The 26,734-nt window shown below is 42.4% G+C and overlaps 1 protein-coding gene across 1 annotated transcript in view; it reads left to right on the top strand.

Annotated features, from left to right (window-relative positions):
- The window catches only part of SVEP1 (sushi, von Willebrand factor type A, EGF and pentraxin domain containing 1), a 145,319-nt gene that overhangs the window by 18,845 nt on the left and 99,740 nt on the right, over positions 1–26,734 (top strand). Inside the window, exons 4-5 of the mRNA XM_070742445.1 lie at positions 24,572–24,730; positions 26,289–26,468. Of these exons, the coding sequence (XP_070598546.1) occupies positions 24,572–24,730; positions 26,289–26,468 (339 nt within the window). The remainder of the gene's footprint in view (positions 1–24,571; positions 24,731–26,288; positions 26,469–26,734) is intronic.

The following is a 26,734-nucleotide window of genomic DNA, read 5'->3' as shown; positions in this document are numbered from 1 at the left end:
GAGGCAAAACCCACAGCCACTCCGTCTTATCCGGGTTGAGTTTGAGTCTGTTGACACCCATCCAGGCCCCAACAGCCTCCAGGCACCGGCACATCACTTCCACTGCTTCATTGACTGGACATGGGGTGGAGATGTAAAGCTGGGTATCATCAGCGTACGGATGATACCTCACCCCATGCCCTTGGATGATCTCACCCAGCGGTTTCATGTAGATATTAAATAGCAGGGGGGAGAGGATCGACCCCTGAGGCACCCCACAAGGGAGAGACCTCGGAGTCGACCTCTGACCCCCCATAACACCGACTGCGACCGACCGGAGAGGTAGGAGGAGAACCACTGAAGAACAGTGCCCCCCACCCCCAACCCCTCCAGCCGGTGCAGAAGGATACCATGGTCGATGGTATCGAAAGCCGCTGAGAGGTCAAGAAGCACCAGGACAGAGGATAACCCCCTGTCCCGGGCCCGCCAGAGATCATCCATCAGCGCGACCAAAGCAGTTTCCGTGCTGTAACCGGGCCTGAAACCCAACTGCTGGGGACCTAGATAATCGGCTTCTTCCAAGGATCGCTGGAGCTGGAGTGCCACCACTTTCTCGACAACCTTCCCCATAAAGGGAAGGTTGGAGACTGGCCGGTAGTTGTTAAGTACGGCTGGGTCCAGGGAAGGCTTCTTGAGGAGGGGGCGCACGAGCGCCTCTTTATAGGATGATGGAAAGGATCCCCTCCCCAAGGAAGCGTTGATAATCTCCTGGACCCAGCTCCGTGTCACCTCTCTGCTGGCCGAAACCAGCCAGGAGGGACACGGATCCAGTAAACAGGTGGCGGAACTCACAGCTCCAATGGCCTTGTCCACTTCATCAGGTGTCACCAGATCAAACTCTTCCCAGACAGATGGACAAGTATGGGACCCAGTCACCTCAACTGACTCGTTGTCAGCCGACTCTGTTTTCCAATTGGAGTCGAGGTCCGCCCGGATCTGAGCGATTTTATCAGCGAAAAACGTGTTAAAATCCTCGGCACTACTCTGTAAGGGCTCCCCAACTCCCCTTTGATTAAGAAGGGAGCGGGTCACCCTAAACAGAGCGGCCGGGCGGGATTCCGCTGATGCAATCAAGGCGGCATGATACGCGCATCTTGCCGCCTTGAGCGCCACTTTGTAAGTCTTAATAAAAGCTCTTACAAGTGTTGGATCAGATTCAGACTTACTCTTCCTCCATCGCTTCTCTAGACGTCTCTTCTGGCGTTTCAACTCCCGGAGCTCCTCGTTGAACCATGGAGCTCTACGGGGTCTAGCGCCGCGGAGAGGTCGCAAAGGCGCAATCCGATCAAGAGCCTCCGCTGCAGCCTTGTTCCAGGCTTCTGCAAGAGACTCCGCCGAACTGTGGACAAGTGCATCTGGAATAACCCCAAGCGCCGTCTGAAAGCCCTCTGGGTCCATCAGGCGTCTGGGGCGGAACATCTTAATTGGTTCCGCCTCCCTGCGGGGAAGGATTGGAGCCAGGAAGTCAAGCTGTAGTAGGAAATGGTCTGACCATGACAAAGGCAATACTTCTAAGCCCCTTAGTCTCAGACCATTACTCAATTGCTCAGAGAGGAATACCATGTCGGGTGCGTGCCCTCCCTCGTGCGTTGGACCCTGTATTACTTGAGTCAGGTCCATGGCTGTCATGGTGGCCATGAACTCCTGTGCCAGTCCAGAGGCTTCGCCGAGTGACGGCAGGTTGAAGTCCCCCAAGACAATAAGTCTGGGGAACTCCACCGCCAACCCGGCTACCTCCTCGAGCAGCACAGGCAGGGCTTTAGACACGCAGCTGGGAGGCAGGTACGTGAGAAACAAGCCCACCTGAACCCCTAAGTCCAACTTCATCAAGAGAGACTCGCAACCCGCAATCTCTGGAGCAATGAGTCTACGTAGGCAAAGGCTCTCCCTGGCTATAATAGCCACTCCTCCCCCCCTTCCCTGGGGTCGAGGTTGATGCCATATCTGAAACCCAGCTGGGCAAATTTCAAGAGAGGAACTCCTCCCTCTGGGCCCAGCCAGGTTTCAGTAATACATGAATGGCCTGCCTTTGCAGAGGCAGTGGCAGCTCCTCCTCCTCCAGCCTCGTGCTCCGGGCAGCAGCCAGCCAGCAGGACCACAGAGCAGCAATCTGCCCAGCTTGCTGCTGCTGGCGCGCCACTCTTGGACCAATGCTCTGCTCTGAGCACAGATTTATTTATTATTTAGCTGCTGCTCAAACTCGTAGAAGTCCAACATGGCTAGGGAAAGGAGCAGCAGGCAGCAAATATTGCCCCGTTCGCCTGATCGCTCCTGCCCTTTCCCCTTAAGCCGCCCTGCTCCACTTCTGGAGCCTCATTTCCTCCTCTCCCCCCTCCAATGAACCACTTTAGACTCATGCCAAATTAGGCGGACAGAGGGGATGGTAAAGAAGAGGCGGCAAACCATCCAAAAATGGTTTGGATTCCCAAACCATTTTTTTCTCCCCCTGGCATTGAACCTACCCAATTTGCTTGCTCCCAACCACGCTTCCCTATCCTGTTTGTTTTCATTTAGTGCCACTCAAACTTAGGCACATGGGACAGTATTTTGTGGCTAGGCGACCAGTGGAGAAGCTCCAAATATGTGGCCTTGCCTGGGTTTCTCCTCACTGGAGTCGGCCAGGGAATGGGGACTCCCAGCAGGGAGGAGCCCAGACAAGGCTGCAAGTACTCTATGGGGTTTCTCCAGCTGGCACATGGCACTGCCAAGAGAAAGCTGCTGTGAACAGTGACTCCCATTGGGGAGGACCCCAGACCACGGGGTCATCTGTGCAGGTAGATCACCACCAGGCCATCAACAGCTGCTCATCCACCAGTGCTCCAAATCACCTGGGGCTGCACAAGAAGCCCACGTGGGCAGGAAGGAAGGGAAGCCCTGCTTTTCTTGCTCTGCTCTTTTAGGAAGCGACTGCTGGGATCCCCTCCCCGTGTCTTTTGGGTGGTCTTCGCGTGTGCATCAGTACCAGGAACCACACCAGTTGGCCGGTGCACATGCACACTCTGGAAACAAGAAGATCACCTTTTGGAGTGCACATACACAATGGGCAGCTGTTCTTCCCGTTTCTGGGGTGCCCATGCGCATGAAAACCAGCCGGCCAGTGCACTGGAACCCGAAAGAGCAAGGGGCAATGGCTGCATGTGCCTGGAGAAATGGCTCTGCGTTCTACTGTGGCATACATGCCATTGGTTCTCCATCACAGCTTTAGACCATTAGCAAGGTCTCCTATTCATCCTAAACAGATTTTATTTGTTTTAAAAAATATATGTAGCTGCCTACTCGTTCACAACAACTCTAGGCGGCTTATAAACAATAAAAACACAATATAGATAAAAAACCCACCCACCCATGGCGACAACATATCATAGATTTAAAACCTGTGAATTAGTATAAACTGAATTTCAGGTGAGGAAATCCTTTTTTCTTTACTTTTGTTATCTACATCTTGCTGATTAGATAAGTGTAGTTATCCTCTAAGACGTTCTTTACCTCTTAATCAGATGCATCTATTGTCATGGTAAAGATTGTATATAATGGAAGGATCAATACACAGCAGTGCATAATATTGATCAAACATTGGCTAATGTTTTTCTGTTCGCTTCACCAAGTTCATTTTTGTACCTGGATACTCTAGTCAAGTACAGAATTCTAATAATGCATAGACAATGCCAAAATAATCACATTAATTAGTTGAGGCGGGTGAGTGAGGGTTGTCTACAAGGTCATGCCCTCCAAGGTTGTATTTTGTGTTCTTATTCTTTTTGCCAATGTGTAATATAGAGCATTTGTTGGTTGAGATTTGAAGTTGACAGTTATCAGACCATTATCAGTATTGTCGGTGGTGTGGAATAGTTTCCTAAAAATTCACCACAAGTCTCTCAAATCATGATCATTGCACTTGCTGCAAAAGTATGTTAATCTTATCCTAGCTAGTCTGCATCTGTTAATATAATATGATTTTGAAACATTAATAAGATCTTGCCCTCATCCTCTCCTATTAAAATTTATTTATTTATTATTATTTATTTATTTAGATTTGTATGCCGCCCCTCTCCGCAGACTCGGGGCGGCTCACAACAAGTGAAAAACAATTTATAACAAATCTAAATTTCTACTAAAAACATTTTAAAAAACCCATTTTCTAAACACACATACATACACACATACCATTCATAAATTGTATATGCCCGGGGGAGATGTCACAGTTCCCCCATGCCTGACGACACAGGTGGGTCTTAAGGAGCTTACGAAAGGTAAGGAGAGTAGGGGCAGTTCTAATCTCCGGGGGGAGTTTGTTCCAGAGGTTCGGGGCCGCCACAGAGAAGGCTCTTCCCCTGGGGCCCGCCAACCGACATTGTTTAGTTGACGGGACCCGGAGAAGGCCCACTCTGTGGGACCTAATCGGTCCCTGGGATTCGTGCGGCAGCAGGCGGTCTCGGAGATATTCTGGTCCAGTGCCATGAAGGGCTTTAAAGGTCATAACCAACACTTTGAATTGTGACCGGAAGTTGATCGGCAACCAATGCAGACTGCGGAGTGTTGGTGAAACATGGGCATACCTAGGTAGGCCCATGACTGCTCTCGCAGCTGCATTCTGCACGATCTGAAGTTTCCGAACACTTTTCAAAGGTAGCCCCATGTAGAGAGCATTACAGTAGTCGAACCTCGAGGTGATGAGGGCATGAGTGACTGTGAGCAGTGAGTCCCGGTCCAGATAGGGTCGCAACTGGTGCACCAGGCAAACCTGGGCAAACGCCCCCCTCGCCACAGCTGAAAGATGGTTCTCTAATGTGAGCTGTGGATCGAGGAGGATGCCCAAGTTGCGGACCCTCTCCGAGGGGGTCAATAATTCCCCCCCCAGGGTAATGGAAAGACAGATGGAATTGTCCTTGGGAGGCAAAACCCACAGCCACTCCGTCTTATCCGGGTTGAGTTTGAGTCTGTTGACACCCATCCAGGCTCCAACAGCCTCCAGACACCGGCAAATCACTTCCACTGCTTCGTTGACTGGACAAGGGGTGGAGATGTAAAGCTGGGTATCATCAGCGTACTGATGATACCTCACCCCATGCCCTTGGATGATCTCACCCAGCGGTTTCATGTAGATATTGAAAATGCTAACTCCATCTCTAACTGATCCTTTCTATTACTGCAAATCCACAGGGTGATAACGTCCTTTAATGTTATATTTTTGTTTTCATAAAAAATGAAATCCAAAGAGGAGGTGGGACAACACTGAAATTACTCACAGCTAAGTTTGCCTTTCAGTAATTAAATCAGGAGTGGGCAACTGCGGGCCCCATGCTGCTTGGGAATTCTGGGAATTGAAGTCCTTGGTTGTTGCCTACTCTTATATAGAGTGTATCACTGGTGCTTTCTGATAGAGGGGTTGGAGAAATATTTTGTAATAAATAAATAACGTAGGCCAGATGCACTGCAGTTTGGCTCTGTGATGTATGTACTCTGGAAGTCTAAATCATTGGTATTTAGACTGTAAAATATTTTATGGTGAACACAAATTTTGTCATAAGTATACAAAGATCACTGATAGGAAATGAAAAACAGGCATTTTATCACTTTATGTTTTATTTTCAGAAAACATACATCTGCATAATTTCATGCATATTCAGGCTGGCTTGGCGCCACCCTTTTAGCAGTGTTTTGAATATTTAAAACTGTTAAAATAATAATATTTCTTTAAAATCTGATGGATGAATCCATGTTACTGGATGGAAACCAATAATTGTTTTGCTTGAACTTTTGCTGACTTTTATAACTGCCTTTTGTTATAATATGGCAAGATGTATCAAATAATACTTCTGTATCTTATCCAAAGAGTGTAATCATTCAACTGCCTAGAAATTGGTTTTTTTTCCTTTTCTTTTTTCAAGAGTGACTTAATGTAGTAAATTAGTCTATTGCTTTCCAGTTGTGCCTGATTACAACCCCCATCATCCACAGACAGCAAAATTAAAGGAGCTGAAGTTTTAAGAAAAGTTTTTAGAATACTTCTGTAAATAAAAGTAAATAATTTGACATTTTTGTCTGGATTTCTGTAGTCCAAATGCAGTTACTAATAGCCAATTGCTAAATAGCATTTAATAAATATAAATAGATATGAATTTTTAAGAAAGCCTAATAAAGAGAACCAATATAACCTAGAATGCCCATCCAAGTTGGAGTTATACATTTTGTTCGCAATGACATTGGTTTCTTTTTCAGTAATGTGTTGCTATTTTAAATTTTTGTTTCCCATTTATATCCATTTTATATTTTAATCCTTTTACTGTAGGCAGGGCAAGTAAAACACTCATATTCCTCCTTATGGTAAGTTCCATAAAGCCCAGTAGATAAATGTGTTTCTCTTCAGGTTACATGGTCTCTGATTTCTTATATGCAAATGGAGATAAGGTAATGCTGGCAGTTCCCATGAACTACTGTAAAAAGAACCAACCAACTAAATCAGGATTAGTCTAAAGTGGCTATTTTTGGCAGGAGAGATAAAACACAGTTTTTGAAAAATTGCTCACCAGAAAATTGAGCAGTGTTTTTTGGTGGTGTTTCAAACTGCTTACAATCATCATTGGAAAAGTGGCATTCCCAAACCATCATTTTCAGTGTACATAAGGAAATGATGTTAACAATATTGATAGTTTGGAATGTGGTTTGGGAACATGTTTATGTATCCGTCATTAAAAATAATAATGTTCTGCTGGTGTAATGTAGTTATGATATATAAATATCCTACAATTCTCACAGTTCTGCCTTAATATCTATGTATACCTTAGACATGTAATGTGACTGTTATTTATCCTTATTATCTTATATTTTATGGATGACATTATTATTATTCTAGTGCTTTGCACGTACACTGAGAGTTTATGTACCAGAAACAAATTTCTTGTGTGTCTAATCACACTTGGCCAAATAAAATATTCTATTCAATTCAATACTGGGAATAAAATAATTGCCCCTCCAAATCTAGAGCTAGAATTTTAGTGTTTGGAATGTGAATGTGTTTCTTTAACCAATGCTTAAATATATTTTATCTGCTCCTAACAGAAGTTCAATCCAGCTATGTGGCAGCACCCAGCTGATTTTGGCTGAATTCATAAGCTAAATTAGATGAATTATATTTAGTTAAAATTTGGAGCAGAAATCACCTATCAATATCAAGACCGTAGTGTGGTTTCGGAAGTCAAAAATTATATGTATGTATGTATGTATGTATGTATGTATGTGTATATGTATATGTACACACACATGTATATGTAGATTGTTGTGAGTTTGGGTTTTTTCCCTTGTAATATTTTGAGTGAATTTGCAATGTTTCGGCAAAATCACATTCGCCATCTTCAGGCTGAAGTTATTGGCTTAGTGCTGCTTTGAGTATGGTTTTTAAACCATACTCAGTGCAATCTACATGTATATGTGCTTTTTCATTCTTTTGCTAAGTGTGCATTGACTGGTGTTAAGGGCACTTTCTCCCTCTTGTCTTGCAGCATATGGGTTCTAGTAACTGAGAGCATACACTTGTATATTTTTAGTTACTGGATATTTTATATTGGGATAAATTGCAATCTATGTAGACCAAAAGGCTCCAGAGGATATGCATGCATGCTAGAGAAAACATCTGTAATGGATACCCTTTCACTTTGAGTAACTGTACTTCAGGATATACATATGAGCCTTGTTACAGCTGTTTTGTCAAAAAGCAGGTAGTAGATGAGAATAGCAAGGGAATTTATATGGCTGAATGTAAGCATGTTACAGGTTACAAAATAATTATTTTTCGTGACCTTTTTTAAAGATGTAAATAAGCAATTCAGCTGTTTTGAATTGTTGTTATCTTTATACAGCAGATTGGAATGAAGATGATTAGAATGAAATGATAACAAATGTGGAAATAAATACCTATGTTTTATTGAATTTCTACCAAAAGAGAAATATCCAGATCAAAACTATTCTTCTTCTAATCTGTATAAAGGCCACATTTTGAAAAACAAGTCACTTAAGTCTCCCCATTGATTTTCTAGAAATAGAATACAGTTCTTTATTGGCCAAGTGTGATTGGACACACAAGGGATTTGTCTTGGTGCATATGCTCTCAGTGTACATAAAAGAAAGATACAAGCAACAAGACTGAGAGACTGAGAAATGAATTCCATGTTTGCACAATTCTTCTGATAATTAAGGAAGTAACTTTAGTTTCTTCCTTTTCTAGACATACTTCTCATATATAATCTATAGACATATCGACATATATCCTCCCCCCCCCTTGGGAAGGGGAGGATATCTGTATAAGAATTAGGGAAGAATAATAGCAAAGATTCAATTAAATAATACTTGAATCTTTGCTGTTACCGTTCCTTTCTCATTTCTTATAGAGAATTTTTTCATGGAAGGCAGAAAAATAGCCCCTTTATGCAGTAATGGGCAGCCAAAATTTTTACTGCCACACTGTGGGTGTAGCTTATTTTGTGGGTATGGCTTAGTGGTCATGTGACCGGGTAGGAGTGGCTTGCCGGCCATGTGACCAGGTGAGTGACTTGAACGATCATCATCGTTCAAGTGAACTGTTAAGTCCTCGACTTACAACCTTGTCAGTTGTAAGTGTCACTCGCTGGGGTGACAATTTGCTGCACGTTTCCCGCACTCTCCTTCCTGGATCGCCCCCCTGCCCCTCAGGCCGAGTAGCTAGGCAAACGGGTGCTGCCAGAAGAATAAATGCTGCCAGCGCTGCTTCCACCCACACCTTCTGCTTGCACTTCGCGCAGGAGGTGGTCGCGTGAGACTGGAGGGGAGCCGGGCAAGAGAGAGGGAAGCTCGCCCAAGGCCAGGAAGGAGGAAAGAGGAAAAAAGCAAGGAGTGCAGGTGCAGCAGCAACAGCAGGGAAAAAAAGGAGAGCCGAGCCGAGCCTGGTAATCCAGGAAGTGACAACCGCCGATCAGCTGGAGCTGCCCACACATCATCATTTCTGCCGCTGGAACTGCATTCCACCCCATCCTGCCTGCTGCCCACCTCTGCCCTTATGATTGAAAATCTGTGGATGGTACCGCCTATAGGTCATTATATATCTGAAGTGTGTCCAGAAAAGGAAGAAACTAAAATTACTCGCCTATGAAGTTTCCCTCATAGAAGCCGTCACCAACCTGGTGGATGAAAATGATCTCATTTGTAAGCAGTTAGCTCTCCAATTCAGAAGCTGGATCTGTTCTCAGAGTGATCCAGGAAACTTCTGCTTGTTGTATTGCTGCACACTCACGGTTTGCAAAATAGGAAGCAAAGACTTTTGGAAGGTGCCTGACCACCATCAGTTAAAATAGAACTTGTATAATCCATAGGCAAATTCCAGTGGTATGGTTGAGACAACTCTAACATCTGCAAATGCTTTGGTTGGCTTCTTTCATTTGGACTGTAGTACACTGGCTTTTAATTAAGATCACTGTACCATGAAGTTGTTTTTTTCTGCAAAGAAGTAAATGCTAAAAATTATATAAAATATAATCAGTTTTGTACATAGGTTCCATCTCTAACATTTTTTTTTTAACAGGAGAATATTTGGTTCATTGACAGTCTTAAAGCAAATGGATGGTTTGTAGCTATACAGCTCAGGGGAGCCAAGTTTTTAACAAATTGTGCTGTGATCATTTGAGGTCAATGCGTTTATGTGTGGTTAGGATGTAGTTCAGCATTTATGTTGCAACTCAATGACTAAATGGAAGCTTATTTAGGAATAGGTCTTCCTTTTTAGCAATCCATGTAAGCCAATACGTTTGACTCCTGCTTTTAATCATGGGCTGCATTGTATAATTAAGTACTGGCTTAACATTAAAAAACAAATTAAACCCTTGATTACATTTTAATAGTACTTTTCTTTGATTTATTATGAATAGCTTGGATAAAAATTAAGCAATATTCTGTTAATATTCTCATACTGACATTTTCTTGGTATAATTTATCCATAATTTATTTTATGAAAGCAGTAAGATTTAGATAAAAGTTTTCCAAATTTCTGATAAAATGTGTTTTCCCCCCAGAACTAAAAGTTGAAGCATAGCACATCAGTTTTACACAATCAAGTCTAAAATTACTGTAGTTATTGCCAACTACAGGTGACAATGACATACATTAGGGACTCTCTGGATAAACTACAGCTGCACCTGGGTTTGATATACTGTATTTTTCGGAGTATAAGATGCACCTTAGTTTTGGGGGAAGAAAATAGGGAAAAGAATTTGCTTACCAAATATTCATCTGGCAAGCGTCCTTAGTCTGGTCAGTTTCAACACATTATTTTAGTCCCTGGTTAGGGATTTTAAAAAAAACCTTATTTGGAGAGAGAATGAAAGAGCTTGGAAGCCCATAAGAGCTGGGAACATTGTTAGAACCTGGTTAGGGCTGGAAAGAAAAATTCTGAGCAATGAAAAAAACTGCAAAGACTTGGGGATTTGAAAACATTCTTCACAAAGAGTAACAGTGAAAGAACTTGCAAGCAGGAAGAGCTGGAAACATTGTTAGCACTTGATTAGGGCTGGAAATAAACATTTGGAGCAAGTTAGAACAAAGAAAAAATCTCTGCAAAGACTTAGGGCTTGGAAAACATTCTTAGAACAAAGAAAAAATCTCTGCAAAGACTTAGGGCTTGGAAAACATTCTTAGAACAAAGAAAAAATCTCTGCAAAGACTTAGGGCTTGGAAAACATTCTTAGAACAAAGAAAAAATCTCTGCAAAGACTTAGGGCTTGGAAAACATTCTTAGAACAAAGAAAAAATCTCTGCAAAGACTTAGGGCTTGGAAAACATTCTTGGCAGAGAGTAACATTGAAAGAATCTGCAAAATAAGAGCTGGGAAGATCATTAGCACCTAGTTAGGGCTGGGAGGAAAACCTGGAAAAAAGCTACAATCAGAGTATAAGACGTACCTGAATTTTCAGTCTCTTTTAGGGAGGAAAAGGTGCATCTTATACTCCAAAAATACGATAATAACATTTTTTCATTATAACAACTGTAATAAAGTTTCATTTTTGAGCAGGATATTAGAAAGAACCTCAGCTGGGTTTTTTTATGTGTGGCGTTATTTTTCTCTATAGCTGGTACAGGACAATGGTAGCAAATTATATTGTTGTCTTTTAAGGAATTATGGCACAAAGATTACAGTTCTTCCCCCCTTACACAGAATGTCTCTTTGAGCAAGAACATTGAATACAGGGTGCCATTTTAATAACCAAGTCTAACTTGCAGAAATCCAAACCTGAAGCATCCTTGAATATATCCAATAATTGATAGACTGCCTCTTCTTTGTTGGTTTAGGAAATTATTTCTAAAATGTTATCAAAACTTCCCTTTCTGTAACTTGCAATCACTATTACATGTCCTGCACTCTACAGCAAGAGAAAGCAGGTTTCTTCTTTGACAATATTTCTTCAGTGTTCTTTAACTAAACATTCCCAACTTTTTGAATCTCTCTACATGCTATAAGAATTGCAGTCTTCATTTTTAAGAGACCATCAATGGAAGACAAGACTAGTATTCTTCCTCCTCCTTTCCCTCTTTCTCCAACTGAGTGCAAATTCTTCAAGTAGAGGGGGAAATTGTTAAGGACTTTTTCTTAAATACGCTGTAAGATGGGAAAACCCAGATCAAGACATGAAGTTCAATTAAACTTATTGCTAATAGCCTGTGTACATAAATCTTCTCAACTAATTGTGGGCACCTGCATAGAGTTAGATATGGGGCAACAGCAACCAAGGAGAGTTGTACTTAGTTCCCATGTGGTTTCGGTTACTTGATGTTCTGCTTGTGATTATAACGTTGCAGTAAGCTGCAGTCATTTTACCATAATTTCCAACATTCTCCATCATCATCTCACAAATAGGGAAGCTGGGAGGAACACAGAATTCACTCCTGTGCCTGCCACTTTTCGGCTCACCCACACTCCATAGCACTTGCCCATGGTATCTCTGTTCTCCTACCACAGTTTTGTTTCTGCAATTGTACTTCATAGTGCCTGCTTGTAGCAACCACCTACACTCTGTAGCACCTGTCCATGGCACCCTCCACAATACCCACACCCATGTCTGCACTCTATTGTAAAATATATTTTATGTATAAAGTATGAAAAGGACTGAAATCTTAATGTTAAATAAGGAACTGTGCTTGTTTTCTTTGGTGAATTAAAATCTGATCACAAATCCTACTTGTTTCTACAAGTTGTTTATTTCATTTGTTTTCTCTCTAAATCAAGCTAAGTAATATTACATGGAGCACAGAGAAATCATTAAAAAAAATAAGCTACAGAAATTAAAAACATTATTTAACAAACTACAGTACAGTGATCCCCCGCTCGTTGCGAGGGTTCCGTTCCAGGACCCCCCGCAACGAGCGGGTTTTCGCGAAGTAGCGCTGCGGAAGTAAAAACACCATCTGCGCATGTGCAGATGGTATTTTTACTTCCGCAGCGCTAGCGGGGAGCCGAAGATTGGGGGCGGCGCGGCTGTTTTAAAACGTTGCCACCGACGTGAGGGGCTCGCTAGCACCCCCCCTAACCCGGGTTGGGGGTTCGGGGGGGTGCTAGCGAGCCCCCCATGTCGGCGGCGACGTTTTAAAACACCCGCGCGGCTTTCCAATGAGTCCCGAAGACAAACGTCAAACTTCCGCGTTTGTCTTTGGGACTCATTGGAAAGCCGCGCGGGTGTTTTAAAACGTCGCCGCCGACATGGGGGGCTCGCTAGCACCCCCCCGAACCCCCAACCCGGGTTTGGGGGGGTGCTAGCGAGCCCCCCATGTCGGCGGCGACATTTTAAAACACCCGCGCGGCTTTCCAATGAGTCCCGAAGACAAACGTCAAACTTCCGCGTTTGTCTTCGGGACTCATTGGAAAGCTGCGCGGGTGTTTTAAAACGTCGCCGCCGACATGGGGGGCTCGCTAGCACCCCCCGAACCCCCAACCCGGGTTTGGGGGGTGCTAGCGAGCCCCCCATGTCGGCGGCGACGTTTTAAAACACCCGCGCGCCTTCCAAACTGAGCCCTCAAGCCAAGCGCCAAAGGCGAACTTCTGGCCTTGGCTTGAGGGCTCAGTTGGGAAGGCGCGCGGGTGTTTTAAAATGTCGCCGCCGACATGGGGGGCGCGCTAGCACCCCCCTGAACCCCCAACCCGGGTTTGGGGGTTGCTAGCGAGCCCCCCATGTCGGCGGCGACGTTTTAAAACACCCGCGCGCCTTCCAAACTGAGCCCTCAAGCCAAGCGCCAAAGGCGAACTTCTGCGCTTGGCTTGAGGGCTCAGTTGGGAAGGCGCGCGGGTGTTTTAAAACGTCGCCGCCTACATGGGGGGCTCGCTAGCACCCCCCGAACCCCCAACCCGGGTTTGGGGGGTGCTAGCGAGCCTCCCATGTCGGCGGCGACTTTTAAAACACCCGCACGCCTTCCCAACTGAGCCCTCAAGCCAAACGAACCCGGGTGGCCGGGCGAGCAGCGAGCGAACGGCGGGTGGCCAAGCGAAGGGCGGGCGAATGGCGGGCGAGCGGGTGCTGGGGAGGGCTTCTCGCTCTCCCGCCAGCAAGAGGGGGAGCGAACGGCGTGGGCAGGCTGCGGACAAGCCGTTCGCTCGGGCCGCCTCCCAGCTGAGTACTCAGCTGGGAAGCGGCCCGAGCAAACGGCGTGGGCGGGAGAAGGGCGCGCGAGCCGCGGGCGCGCGGGCAGGCAGGCTGCGGACAAGCCGTTCGCTCGGGCCGCTTCCCAGCTGAGTACTCAGCTGGGAAGCGGCCCGAGCGAAGCGGCAGCAGCGAGGAGTTTGCGTGGGCGGTGGGGAAACTCCTCGCTGATGCCCGCCAAGAGGGGGAAGACCTAGGGAAGCCGCCCAGCAGCTGATCTGCCCGGCGCCATCTACGCATGCGTGCCCATAGAAAAAAAAGGGCACGCATGCGCAGATGGTGTTCTGACTTCCGGGTTCAAAAATCGCAAATTAGCCTGTTCGCAATGGTCGGGGACGCAATAACCGGGGGATCACTGTATCTTTGTTTTCAATACACATATAATTTCATACGTTTTTCTTCTTTAAATTCATATCTCTTTTTCAGGAACTTTTAAACTTGTAAAAGGCTTTCTCAGTGTTCCCCTTTTAGTCATCAATGTATTCCTTCACCATCAATAATGAATAAACTTTTGCTTAAATCACATTTCCAAACAAAATTAAAATTCTTTAATTCAAGAGCCTCAGTGGCACAGTGGTTAGAGTGCAGTACTGCAGGCTACTTCTGCTAATCACCAGCTGCCAGCAGTTTGGCAGATCGAATCTCACCATGCTCAAGGTTGACTCAGTCTTCCATTCTTCCGAAATGGATAATATGAGAACCCAGATTGTTGTGGACAATATGCGGACTTTGTAAACTGCTTAGGAAGGACTGTAAAGCACTGTGAAGTGTATATACGTCTAAGTGCTATTGCTATTCTTTACTTGGTTCTTTACTTTCCCAATGTCCCAATACATTCTTTAACCTTGCACCATGTTCCCATCTTGTTGTATTTCATGTCAAAGTATTTATTTATAATACACATTTTTTAAGAAAAATCTCTTCATTATCTCCATTCATTATAATATAACATGCAATTATTACCAGCATATGAATTCCATTTTTAGCTGCATTCATAGCAAACTACACAAGATGCTTACATATGTTTATATATTGCTAGAACATCATACTTTTCCAGCCATTTTCATTACTAAACCAACATCTTCAATTTCATGCATGTATTTATTATGTGTACTTGACAATATCAATCACTTTCATTCAGACTACAGTATCTCCATCTGTCCCCTTTCACTTAGTTTCACATTTATGTTGCATAGCTAAAGTATTTTGCTTTCTTTTTTGCATTTCTTAATGTCTTTTGGTCATTTATTCCTCTCAATCCCAAGTATCAATCTTCAGAATGCTCCTGTCAATGATCTTAGGTGTCAAGTCAAGATAATACCATAAAATAAAGTGCACATTATGTTACTATATTTGATCACATTCATGCCTCAAGCTTGTGTGGTGCTGGCTTTTAAGATTTTCAGACTGGATACGAAAGAGGGGGAAAAGGCCAGGACAATTATAATTAACATTAATTGATTAATGATGTTCCGGTTCTTATAATATCACAGATATCATATCCCAGTCAGCCACAGTGAACCTGAGTAGCAGCAAAGAAATAATTCCATGGAATCAACTTACAAAAACAATTATTTTCCTTGAGCAAATTTTATAGTCCTTTAACCTCCTCTCCTCATTGCTTACTTTAAGCATTAAAAAGGGAAGGTTACACATTAGTGAGGATTATTACCTACACTTTTAGATATCTAACAGTTATTAAGTGTCTAGGTAAGAAAAAGATGGAAAATAATTATCTAACTGGAGTTAAAATCGGAAGTTTGTTATCTTGACAGCTTGTTGTGAGAGTAAATAGAGAAGTTAGTTTGTCAAAGCAGCCCTTTGTGTTAAGTGAAAAATTCAGGTCAATCACAGGACATTGTGCTGTTGTTAAGAATGGAATGGAATATTCTTTATTGGCAAGGCATGATTAGACACAAGGAATTTATCTCTGGTGAAGAAGCTATCACTACATGCAAAGCAACAGAGTAATAATAATCATAGTAATGATACCAATAAGAGGGGGTGGTAAAGAAAAATGAGGATATTAATAATACCACAGCTATACATTATGGTAAATATCTTTAGGCATAAGACAGTGCTGTGGGAGTTAGGTGTTTAGCAAAATGATGGCATGGGGAATGAACTATTTTTATCTCTAGTCGTTTTGGCACGCAATGCCCCATAGTGATATGCTAAGGGGAGAATTTGAAAGAGTTTATGTCCAGGATGTAAGAGGTTTGTAGATATTTTCTCTGTAAATAAAACTTATGTGTTGTAGCACTTTTTGCCTAGTAAGCTTGCAAAGTTAGTTACAGTTTTTAAAATAAACAGAAAAACCCTAGCAAAGTTTATTTTCCCTAATCAGGAGTTTAATCATTATTTTGGCTCTTCTGGCACATAGCCGTTATTTAAATCATGTCTAGAATTAGAAATATTGGTATGGTTTCAGTGTCAACTTTAGGCCATTCATAATCATTAGGAGAAATCTATTTTTATCATTAACTTAGAGAACTTTCGCTTTAGTTTTGTCCCAAAGGGCATACAATACTCTGGAAAAATGATGTATTTATAACATAAAATTAATTGAAAAACAATACTTTCATGAGTCCTGCTAACTGAAAGCAGACATACTTTCAAACCTTTGAAGGTTATGTACTCAATTGGAAAATTACAGCCCCGATTAAAAGAAAATTGAATTATCAGTTTAAGAAATGCATTATGAATTATGCAATAAGTGCTATGATATTTATTCTTCTGCTAATAGCTTTCTTGACGGTTGACAAAAATGGGAGGAAAGGACAAGATGCACATGGGGAGGAGGTGGTATCTTACCTTAGTCTGGGGGTCTGCAACTTGCAACTCCAGAGCAGCATGCAGCTCTTTGGGCCCTCTGCTGTGGCTCCCTGTCAGGTGATCCCATCACTGACTGGCTCCGCCCCTGACCCTCGCCTCCCAGTCACTCCTCACCTCACTCCTCACTTGCACCTAAGTGCAACAGCGGGGGATGAAGAAGGATAATTCTCTGGTGCCTCATTCTTCCTGGAGCTTCTTAGAGCCCTTGTTGCTGTTGGGCATGCCTTGGTCGTTTGGGGAGACATGCAATCTGCTCTCCAGTCTGAGACATTGGCCCTACCCAGCTATGATTGACGCCGGCCTCGCTATCATGAGGGCTGGTGGGGTTGGAATGGGATCTGGAAGGAGGAGACGACAGAAAGGGGACAGGCCTGCAACGTCTAGCTCTAGCTTTAAAATGTGCATGGGGAACTTTCACCACCTGGAGGATGCTTTTCAGTTAAAGCTCTGTGTGTGTGTGTGTGTGTGTGTGTGTGTGTGTGTGTGTGTGTGTGTGTCTATATCTCTCTCTGTCTCTGTGTCTCTCCACTCTCAGAAACTTGGTGAGCTCTCTTTGGGGCTCATTGCTACTCCTTTTCTTTCTTCTTGGCAACTTTTTGCCTTAGTGCAGCCATTTTTGGCCTTCTAAAACTCCATCCCCGCATCCCATTTTTGCGAAAAATGGGCCTGTTTTTGCAAAAAAAATGGGGTGCACAGAGGCTTCTGGGGGCTGGGAGAAGTCAAAAACGGGGTGCAAAAAGAGGGTTTGGGAGGCCCGCATAGTACTCCTGGGGGCTGGGGAGGAAAAAAAGCTTTTTTTACTTACTTACCTCTTCAAAATCTTGTTGCGCCTTATACACTTGTCTTATAGTCCGAAAAATATGATATGCTTCCAGGCCATAGAAATAAGCCTTTTTGTCACATGATATATTTTGCACTGTGCTTTTATATGAACATATCAGTTTTATTTTATAATATACAGTACTTTACAAATTCATATTAAATATTAGTGTCATTGAAAAAATATATATATAAAGATCAAAATTCTAAAATAGTATTCTTTACACATAGACAGTATGAATATTTCCACAGGGAAATTTGAAGTAATCCTAGTTGGAACCTTCCAGTTCATTCCCTTTAATGGATTATATTTAATACATCATATATAGTAATGGGCGAACCCAACGGTGTTCGGGTTCGGCAAGTCCGGATGAACTTCGTGCAAAATTCAGCCGAACCCGAACGGTTCATGGTGCCAAAGCTCCACCCCTGGAATCTCTTCGTGGGAGGGATTCCCCAGCTCCTTCAAAGGGAGGTCTTTTCATGTTTAAAAAAAAAATTATTTTTACAAAAAAGGACGCCGCAGCAGCGCAACAAGCAAAGGGAGGTCCTTTCATGTGAAAATAAAAACTTTTATTTTTACATGAAAAGACCTCCCTTTGCTTGCAGCACCGCTGCGGCGTTCTTTTTTGTAAAAATAAAAAAAAATTACATGAAAAGACCTCCCTTTGAAGGAGCTGGGGAATCCCTCCCATGAAGAGATTCCGGGGGCGGAGCTTTGATGTCATGTACACTGGCAGGTTGCTAAGGACGCCAAGGTGATCACTTCCTGGATTCCATGGATTTCCCAGCTCCTTTTGTGCCTCCCGACCGGCTGACATCTCCCCAATGTTCGCCTTCCTCTGCCGTCACCGGCGCCTGGCTCCTCCTCCTCTTCTCAGCAAATGACAGCCGGGCAGTGGCTTTTAGCACGAATGCCAAATTAAATCACGAATTTTAAAAAAAATTCGGGTTCAGGTTCGGCATGCTGAACACCACAAAATTCGGTAGGGACCCGAATTGTGTGGGTTCGGTTCACCCAACACTAATCATACAGTATATTCATAGAAATAATCCTATTAAAACTACTGTAAATAGAGGGTGATCCAAAAGGGCAAGTAAAGTTCAAGGAAATTGCATCTATGAGCTTTCTGTCCAGAGGAAAAGAGAAACAAGAAATACTCAGGAGAGGCATATCCAAAGATACTTTCCTCCAGTCCTTGGAGTAGTAGGAAGCTTAAGCTATCATACTTGGAACTGTTTGTTTTGCTGGTTTTTTAAATCAGAGGGCCCCAATCTTTTTGGTATCAGGGACCAATTTCATGGAAGACTATTTTCCCCCACAAACTGGGGGTTCCTAACATGCAGATACAGGTCTGTGGCCTGGGGATTGGTGGGTTTCCTATTTTAAATGGTCTCAGTTTGCATTATGAATGAATATATGGAAGTGCTAGCTAGTTAGCATTGTTTAATTTTTCTCCCTCAAGAATATGTTATCTAATTTTAGAAAGACTATTGAAAAATTTAAAGTCAGTCTTCTTTATACAGGCTGACACTATTTTAAAAAAATAAGTGCACTTCAAAGCAAAGGAATTATAGGGCATAAAACCACTCTTAGATTTGGTAATTTACAATTGAATTGAAGTCATTATGCTACCAAAAGATTTTTCTCTTTCACTTATTACTATTGCTGAATCCAAGGAATGTGTGATTATTATTCAACATATGACAGAACTGTTTCTGAAACTTATTATCTCTTAACAGAAGTGAAAGCTAATGCACCAATCATTTGGGAAACATACCTCCAATTTAGATGATCAGATTTGTAGATTTTTTTTATTTTTATTTTGTCAAGTGTGTATATGATTACAGACAAAGTATTGTATGAACATTGTGAATATATAAGAAATACAAGCATGGTTATGGGTACATTATATTTTACGAATACATGGGGACATTAGGACAGGGACAGTAGGCATCCTGTTGCAGTTATGCACATACCTTACATTCTTTTAGTAATGGGGTGAGGTCAACAGTAGACAGTCTGAGGTTAAACCTTTGGAGCTTTGGGGAAGAAACTAGTCAGGTAATGTATTCTAGGCATTGACCACTCTGTTGCTGAAGTCGAACTTTTTGCAATCAGGTTTGGAGCATTTTACATTAAGTTTGTGTCTATTGTGAGCTCATGTATTGTTACGGTTGGACCTGAAGTAATCATTGACAGGTAGGACATTGTAGCAGATAATTTTGTGTGTTGCATTTAAATCAGATCGAAGGCAGTGTAGTTCTAAATTTTCTAGTCCCAAAATGTCCAAGTTGGTGGCATAAGGTTGTCTATTATGAACAGAGGAGTTGAGGACTCATCTCGTGAAATATCTCTGGATATTCTCAATTGTTTTAGTGTCCGATATGTAGTGTGGGTTCCAGACAGATGAGCTCTATTCGAGAATTGGTTTAGCAAATGTTTTATATGCTCTGGTTAAAAATACAATATTACCAGAGAAGAAGCTACACAATATTAGCTTAATCACTCTTAGCAGCCTTCTTAGCAATGCTGTTGCAGTGGGCTCTGGCACTTAGATCATTAGAGATGAATACTCTAAGGACCTTTACTGAGTGAGGATCGTCAACAAGGTTGTGATCATCTAGTTTGTGTTCTGATTGTTTTTGCCAATTTGTAAGATTGAGCATTTGTTTGTTGCCACTTTTTTAACCATTCTGATACATAGCCAAGGACTTTTTGAAGGGTAGTAGCATTGTCGGTGTTGAATAGTTTCACATCATCTGCAAAGAGGACACAGTTGCTTTTTATATTTTGACCACTTGTTGCCTGTTTCACAGGAACTCAGTTATCCATTTGTGCAGGGGTCCAGAAATGCCATAAGATTTTACTTTTAGAAATAGTTTGTCATGTATCACTGAGCCAAAGGCTTTGCAGAAATCTGTGTAAATTGCTTCTGTTGCCTTGCCATGGTCGAGTTGTGTAGTCCATATGTTTTTACAGTGTAAAAGTTGCAGATTGCAAGATTTTTTTTTCTGAAACCATATTGTATGTCAAAGGGTAGGTTGTGGAGGGTAATGGATTGGTTAAGTCACCCTGAGTCTTCAGAGAGGGACTGCATACAAATCTAATTTTTTAAAATAATAATAATAATAATAATAATAATAATAATAATTATTATTATTATTATTATTATTATTATTATTGATTCCATGACTTTGCAGGTGATGCAACAATAAAGAGATTGGTCTGTAATTTTCAACTAGGCTGGGGTCTCCAATTTTGAATCTCAATAGTTGATGTAGTTGAGGCAGTTAGGCCCATACCCTAACTGGGGGACAAAGATAATAGCTCTGATGGCGAACCTATGACACACATGCCACAGGTGGCACACAGAGCCATATGAGAGGGAACAGGAGACATTTCCATGTTTCTGCTCCAGCGTGCATGTGTGCACTGGCCAGCTGATTTTCGGCCTTAGGAAAGGCTGTTTCATCCTCTGGACGCTTCAGGGAAGCTTCCCTGAATCCCCGGAGGCAAAAAAAATCCCCAACAGACAATTTGGAACTTTGGAAAAACGCACTTCTGGTTTGTATGTTCGGACATATTTTTCACCTACCAGCAGTGGTGGGTTCCAGAGTGCCACACCGATAGGGACCCACTGATGCAATTTTCTTCTGGCATCTCCTGAGAAGGAGCTTCTTAGCTGTGCTTCGGAGGAAGACATTAAGTTGAGGGCGAGCCGGAGGGCTTCTTCTGACACGGAGATGCTGGAAAAACATCGCCAAAAATTGCATTAGTGAATTCCTACTGATGCGGCACTTTGGACCACATGAGTAGGAACCCTCTACTGACTACCAAGCTTCAGAATGGGCTATGCGCATGCGTGGGGGGCAGCACGGGGGGTTGCAAATGCGTAGGGGGAGGCAAGGGGTGTGGGCATATGCACGCATGCTAGCACTCGTCCCCACACCCATTTAGCACACAAACCAAAAAAAGTTCGCCATCTCTGCTACATAGTGATAACTGGTTGGTCTCGGCCGGCAGGGAGGTGACACGGAGCTGGGCCCAGGAGATTATTAACGCTTCCTTGGGGAGGGGAGTTTTTCCATCACTCTATAAAGAAGCGCTTGTGCGCCCCCTCCTCAAGAAGCCTTCCCTGGACCCAGCCGTACTTAACAACTATCGTCCAGTCTCCAACCTTCCCTTCATGGGGAAGGTTGTCGAGAAGGTGGTGGCACTCCAGCTCCAGCAGTCCTTGGAAGAAGCCGATTATCTAGGTCCCCAGCAGTCGGGCTTCAGGCCCGGTTACAGCATAGAAACCGCTTTGGTCGCGTTGATGGATGATCTCTGGCGGGCCCGGGACAGGGGTTTATCCTCTGTCCTGGTGCTCCTCGATCTCTCAGCGGCTTTCGATACCATCGACCATGGTATCCTTCTGCACCGGTTGGAGGGGTTGGGGGTGGGAGGCACTGTGCTTCAGTGGTTCTCCTCCTACCTCTCTGGCCGGTCGCAGTCGGTGTTAGTGGGGGGTCAGAGGTCGACTCCGAGGTCTCTCCCTTGTGGAGTACCTCAGGGGTCGGTCCTCTCCCCCTTGCTATTTAACATCTACATGAAACCGCTGGGTGAGATCATCCAAGGACATGGGGTGAGGTATCATCAATATGCCGATGATACCCAGCTTTACATCTCCACCCCATGCCCAGTCAACGAAGCGGTGGAAGTGATGTGCCGGTGCCTGGAGGCTGTTGGGGCCTGGATGGGTGTCAACAGACTCAAGCTCAACCCGGATAAGACGGAGTGGCTGTGGGTTTTGCCTCCCAAGGACAATCCCATCTGTCCGTCCATTACCCTGGGGGGGGAATCATTGACCCCTTCAGAGAGGGTCCGCAACTTGGGCGTCCTCCTCGATCCACAGCTCACATTAGAGAACCACCTTTCAGCTGTGGCGAGGGGGGCGTTTGCCCAGGTTCGCCTGGTGCACCAGTTGCGGCCCTATCTGGACCGGGACTCATTACTCACAGTCACTCATGCCCTCATCACCTCGAGGTTCGACTACTGTAATGCTCTCTACATGGGGCTACCTTTGAAAAGTGTTCGGAAACTTCAGATCGTGCAGAATGCAGCTGCGAGAGCAGTCATGGGCTTACCCAGGTATGCCCATGTTTCACCATCACTCCGCAGTCTTCATTGGCTGCCGATCAGTTTCCGGTCACAATTCAAAGTGTTGTTTATGACCTTTAAAGCCCTTCATGGCACTGGACCAGAATATCTCCGAGACCGCCTTCTGCCGCACGAATCCCAGCGACCGATTAGGTCCCACAGAGTGGGCCTCCTCCGGGTCCCGTCAACTAAACAATGCCGGTTGGCGGGCCCCAGGGGGAGAGCCTTCTCTGTGGCGGCACCGGCCCTCTGGAACCAACTCCCCCCGGAGATCAGGACTGCCCCTACTCTTCCTGCCTTCCGTAAACTCCTCAAAACCCACCTTTGCCGTCAGGCATGGGGAAACTAAACATCTCCCCCTGGGCACGTTGAAGTTGTATATGGTATGCTTGTATGTGTGTATGTTAGTATAGGGGATTTTCTTAAATTTATAATATTTTAATTAATTGGATTGTATTGGATTGTTTTTCACTTGTTGTGAGCCGCCCCGAGTCTTCGGAGAGGGGCGGCATACAAATCCAAATAATAAATAAAATAAATAAAATAAACAATACGAGCCGGGGTGGTGCAGCAGGTAGAGTGCTGTACTGCAGGCCACTGAAGCTGACTTGTAGATCTGAAGGTAAGTGGTTCAAATCTTATCACCGGCTCAAGGTTGACTCAGCCTTCCATCCTTCCGAGGTGGGTAAAATGAGGACCCGGATTGTAGGCGCAATAGCCTAGCTCTGTTAAAAAAGTGCTATTGCTAACATGTTGTAAGCTGCCCTAAGTCTAAGGAGAAGGGCAGCATAAAAATTGAATAAATAAATAAATAAATAAAATCTTTGCTGAATGAACAAAGACCATTAAAAATCTTTAAAAATTATTATATACTGTAGATTGAAAAAGTAAAATGTGATGAAATTTTGTAAGAAAAAGACATGGGGATTGATCAAACTGTAACTATTGTATTGTAAAATAGGTATGAATGTAATAAACTGTCCACTACAACATCTGTTTTTGCTAATGTGATCACTCCAGAAACTGATAATATTGAAACAAAATGGGAAATTTGCAAGCAAGTATAGTTTATTAAAAACTGTTCATCATTTCCTAACTACCCATATACTTTATCGATTATATTATAGTCATTTGTTATTTTTTCAAATTCTGTTTTTTAGGTTTAAGATTTTTTTGTTTGTTTTAGTTAAGAAACCTATTCCAAAGCAATTAGTAAAATAAGCTGTTTTTCACTGATTGGGAAATTTTAATATTTCATTATTTTATTTTATACATGTTGTTAAAATTTTTATTTTCTTGTTCCAATCTTAATTTTAGAGTTTAATGAGTTTTTCCACTGATCTTTTCTGCCTTTTAATATGTGTGTGTGTTCATGCTTGTGTGAATTTGCTGATTGCTCCAAGCAGTTAAATAACTTTTTTCCTTTGAACCTCTCCACCAGAAGATCATCTGGTAGTGAAAAATCTCTTGACATTTTTGATGTAGCAACTCCACTCTGCAAAAGAGAGATGTAGTATAATAGAACACGTAATAGGTTTTTAAGGATGTGCAGCAAAGCATAGGAGATCCAGAAGTCTTTAATGTGACCAGCTATTAGCACTTGATGGGGAGGAAAATGACATATAGGGATTATTTCCCACTTCTAATTGAGTTCCCTAAATAGAAACATTTTTAATATGTAGCTCTTAAATATGTTCTCTTTATATTGATTTTCCCTTCATGCTGAAATTGTTTTTAAAAATTAAGCTGAGGAAGATTTAAAATGTAATTCATTGGAACCAGATGAACAAGACGAAATAAATATAATTTATTAATTTGAGACATAAAACCTAAAAGCCCAAAAGAGTTTGTTCTATAATACAAATTTTCTACCTATATATTACTATTTGGTTTCCCAAAGAATGACTATTTTGATACAAAGGTATCATGACGTAGGAAGCAAGGTATAAATAAAGTACAGGGCTCCTCTGTCATCAGTTTTGCAAGTTGCAGAGTAAAACTGCAGATATCACAGAGTTGTGCGCTTTACTAGCCTAATCCTGGCTTGCCTTTATTATATATATATACTGTACATTTTGCTTTATAGCCTGCCCATCTGGAACTTACAAGCCTGAAGGATCACCTGGTGGGATAAGCACCTGCACCTCGTGTCCTGATGAGAATCACACTTCTCCACCAGGAAGTACTTCTATTGAGGATTGTATATGCAAGGAAGGGTATCGTCCTAGAGGTAAATCGTGTGAAGGTAAGCTACTTCTTAAAGAAACAACTCAGTGAAAAATTTAACAACACGAGCAATATTTCCTGCTTGAATTTGTTCCATGAAACCTTCGTGTCAGAAGTGCATGTGGCAAACAACAGTAACACAATAATGACACATATGTGATGATGTTATCACAGAAGTGCCCCCTTGCTTCTGGCTATCTGGTCCAAGGATGTACATCACATCATTTACAGGAGGATTTCCTCAGGTGTATTATATTGCCAATTTGTATCTCCCTCATCCTTTGCTCATAGTTTCCAGCGCACATGGCTCTACATTGTACAGAAGGAGCGGACAAAAATTATTTTAGGCAGTTTTATTTCATTTGTTGCATTATTAATTAAGATACTTTCAGGGGCATTCCAAAAACTTCAAGATTTTTAGGCATATACTTAGATTGCCCTTTGAAACAGAAAAAGACATTGATGAAATAGAAGCAGTAATTTATTGATTACAAAACCACATACTCAATCAATGGATATTGATTGAAAAATAGTGCAAAGAATCCCCCCCCCCATTTTTGTTTTCAATTTAGGAATAGCATGAAGAACAATAAAATTATAGTCTTTAGGTTAAGTGAATATCTTGAAGAAGATATTTCTTTTTTTTTTATAATAAATTTTTTATTGATTTTATAGGTTTACAAAAAACAAACATATAACAGTGCACAGTGCATGTGCCCATCACCAAACAACACACACACCCCGTCACCCCCATCACCCCTATAGAAGGATTCAAAGAATTTTAAGTTATTTATCTATCTATTGATCCTTGGCTCTATCTTGAACGATTTTTACTAAAAGAGTGATTGTAATTTATTTTTCGTATTTACATCACAGATTCTACTTAACATATAATCTTTTACCTTGTTCCATCGCACCATCAGCTTCTCTAGTTTATTCTCATCAAAATTATTTAATCTTATTTCCATAATTTCAAAATGTATGTGATCCACCATGTACCAGTACCAATTCTGTAGTGTCCATTTTGTAGAGTCTTTCCATCCTAATACTATCACCGCTTGAGCGCTTTCCAATGCTACAGTTTTAATTTCTTTAGGTTCTCCTAGTTCCCTCTATTTAATTAAGATTGCTGTTTCTTTTGTAATTATCCAGTTGATGTTTAACATTTTGTTAATTTCATTCTGGACTATCTTCCAGAATTTCTGTATTTCTGCACATTCCCAGATCATATGCATAAAAATTCCTTTTTTCTGGCACCCATGCCAACATTTACTCTTCTCTTTCCCCTGGAAGTGTGCAATTTGTACAGGTGTATAGTACCACTTATGTAAGATTTTTCTTCTCATCTCTTTAACTCTCGTATTTTTAATCTTGTATATATTCTCTATTATTTCTTCCATTTCTCTTTCGTCTATTTGTAAATCGTCCTGCCAACATCTTGTTAAGCTGTTAACTACTTCTTTTGAAGAAGATATTTCTTTAATATCTGGGAGAAAACCCTGTTCAACTCACTGCGGTTCTGAATAAAATGGAAATGTGTTGTGAATTATTTCCTTACTGTTGTGTATTCTAATTAGTGGTCCATTGCCCTGAGCTGCAGCCTCCAGAAAATGGTTATTTTATTCAGAATGTCTGCAACAATTACTTCAATGCTGCTTGTGGAATTCGGTGTAAAACTGGTTTTGATCTTGTTGGAAGTAGCATACGACTTTGCCAGCCAAATGGTGCCTGGTCTGGTTCAGAGACGACTTGCAGAGGTAAGAACTTTTATCTTGCCTCTCTGATGTTGGGTTGCCTTTTTTTAAAAAAAAAAAAATCTAATGGGATGAGGATGCTGTTTTCTTTCTTATTTGCTTAATGTGACACTTCATCCATGCACACAGTAGAATCAAGAGTATTAAATATCAGTTTTCTATGTCATTAATCATATTTTGATTATTACTTTTTATGTGTATATTTTATGCATATGTTTGGATACAACTTTAAAGTTATATGGACAAATGACCAGGAATAAAAATTCAGC

The sequence above is a fragment of the Erythrolamprus reginae genome, chromosome 2 (assembly GCF_031021105.1).
Source record: "Erythrolamprus reginae isolate rEryReg1 chromosome 2, rEryReg1.hap1, whole genome shotgun sequence".
Classification (NCBI taxonomy): Eukaryota; Metazoa; Chordata; class Lepidosauria; order Squamata; family Dipsadidae; genus Erythrolamprus; species Erythrolamprus reginae.
The sequence above is the reverse complement of the archived record's forward strand: the minus strand, read 5'-3'. Positions and strand labels throughout refer to the sequence as shown.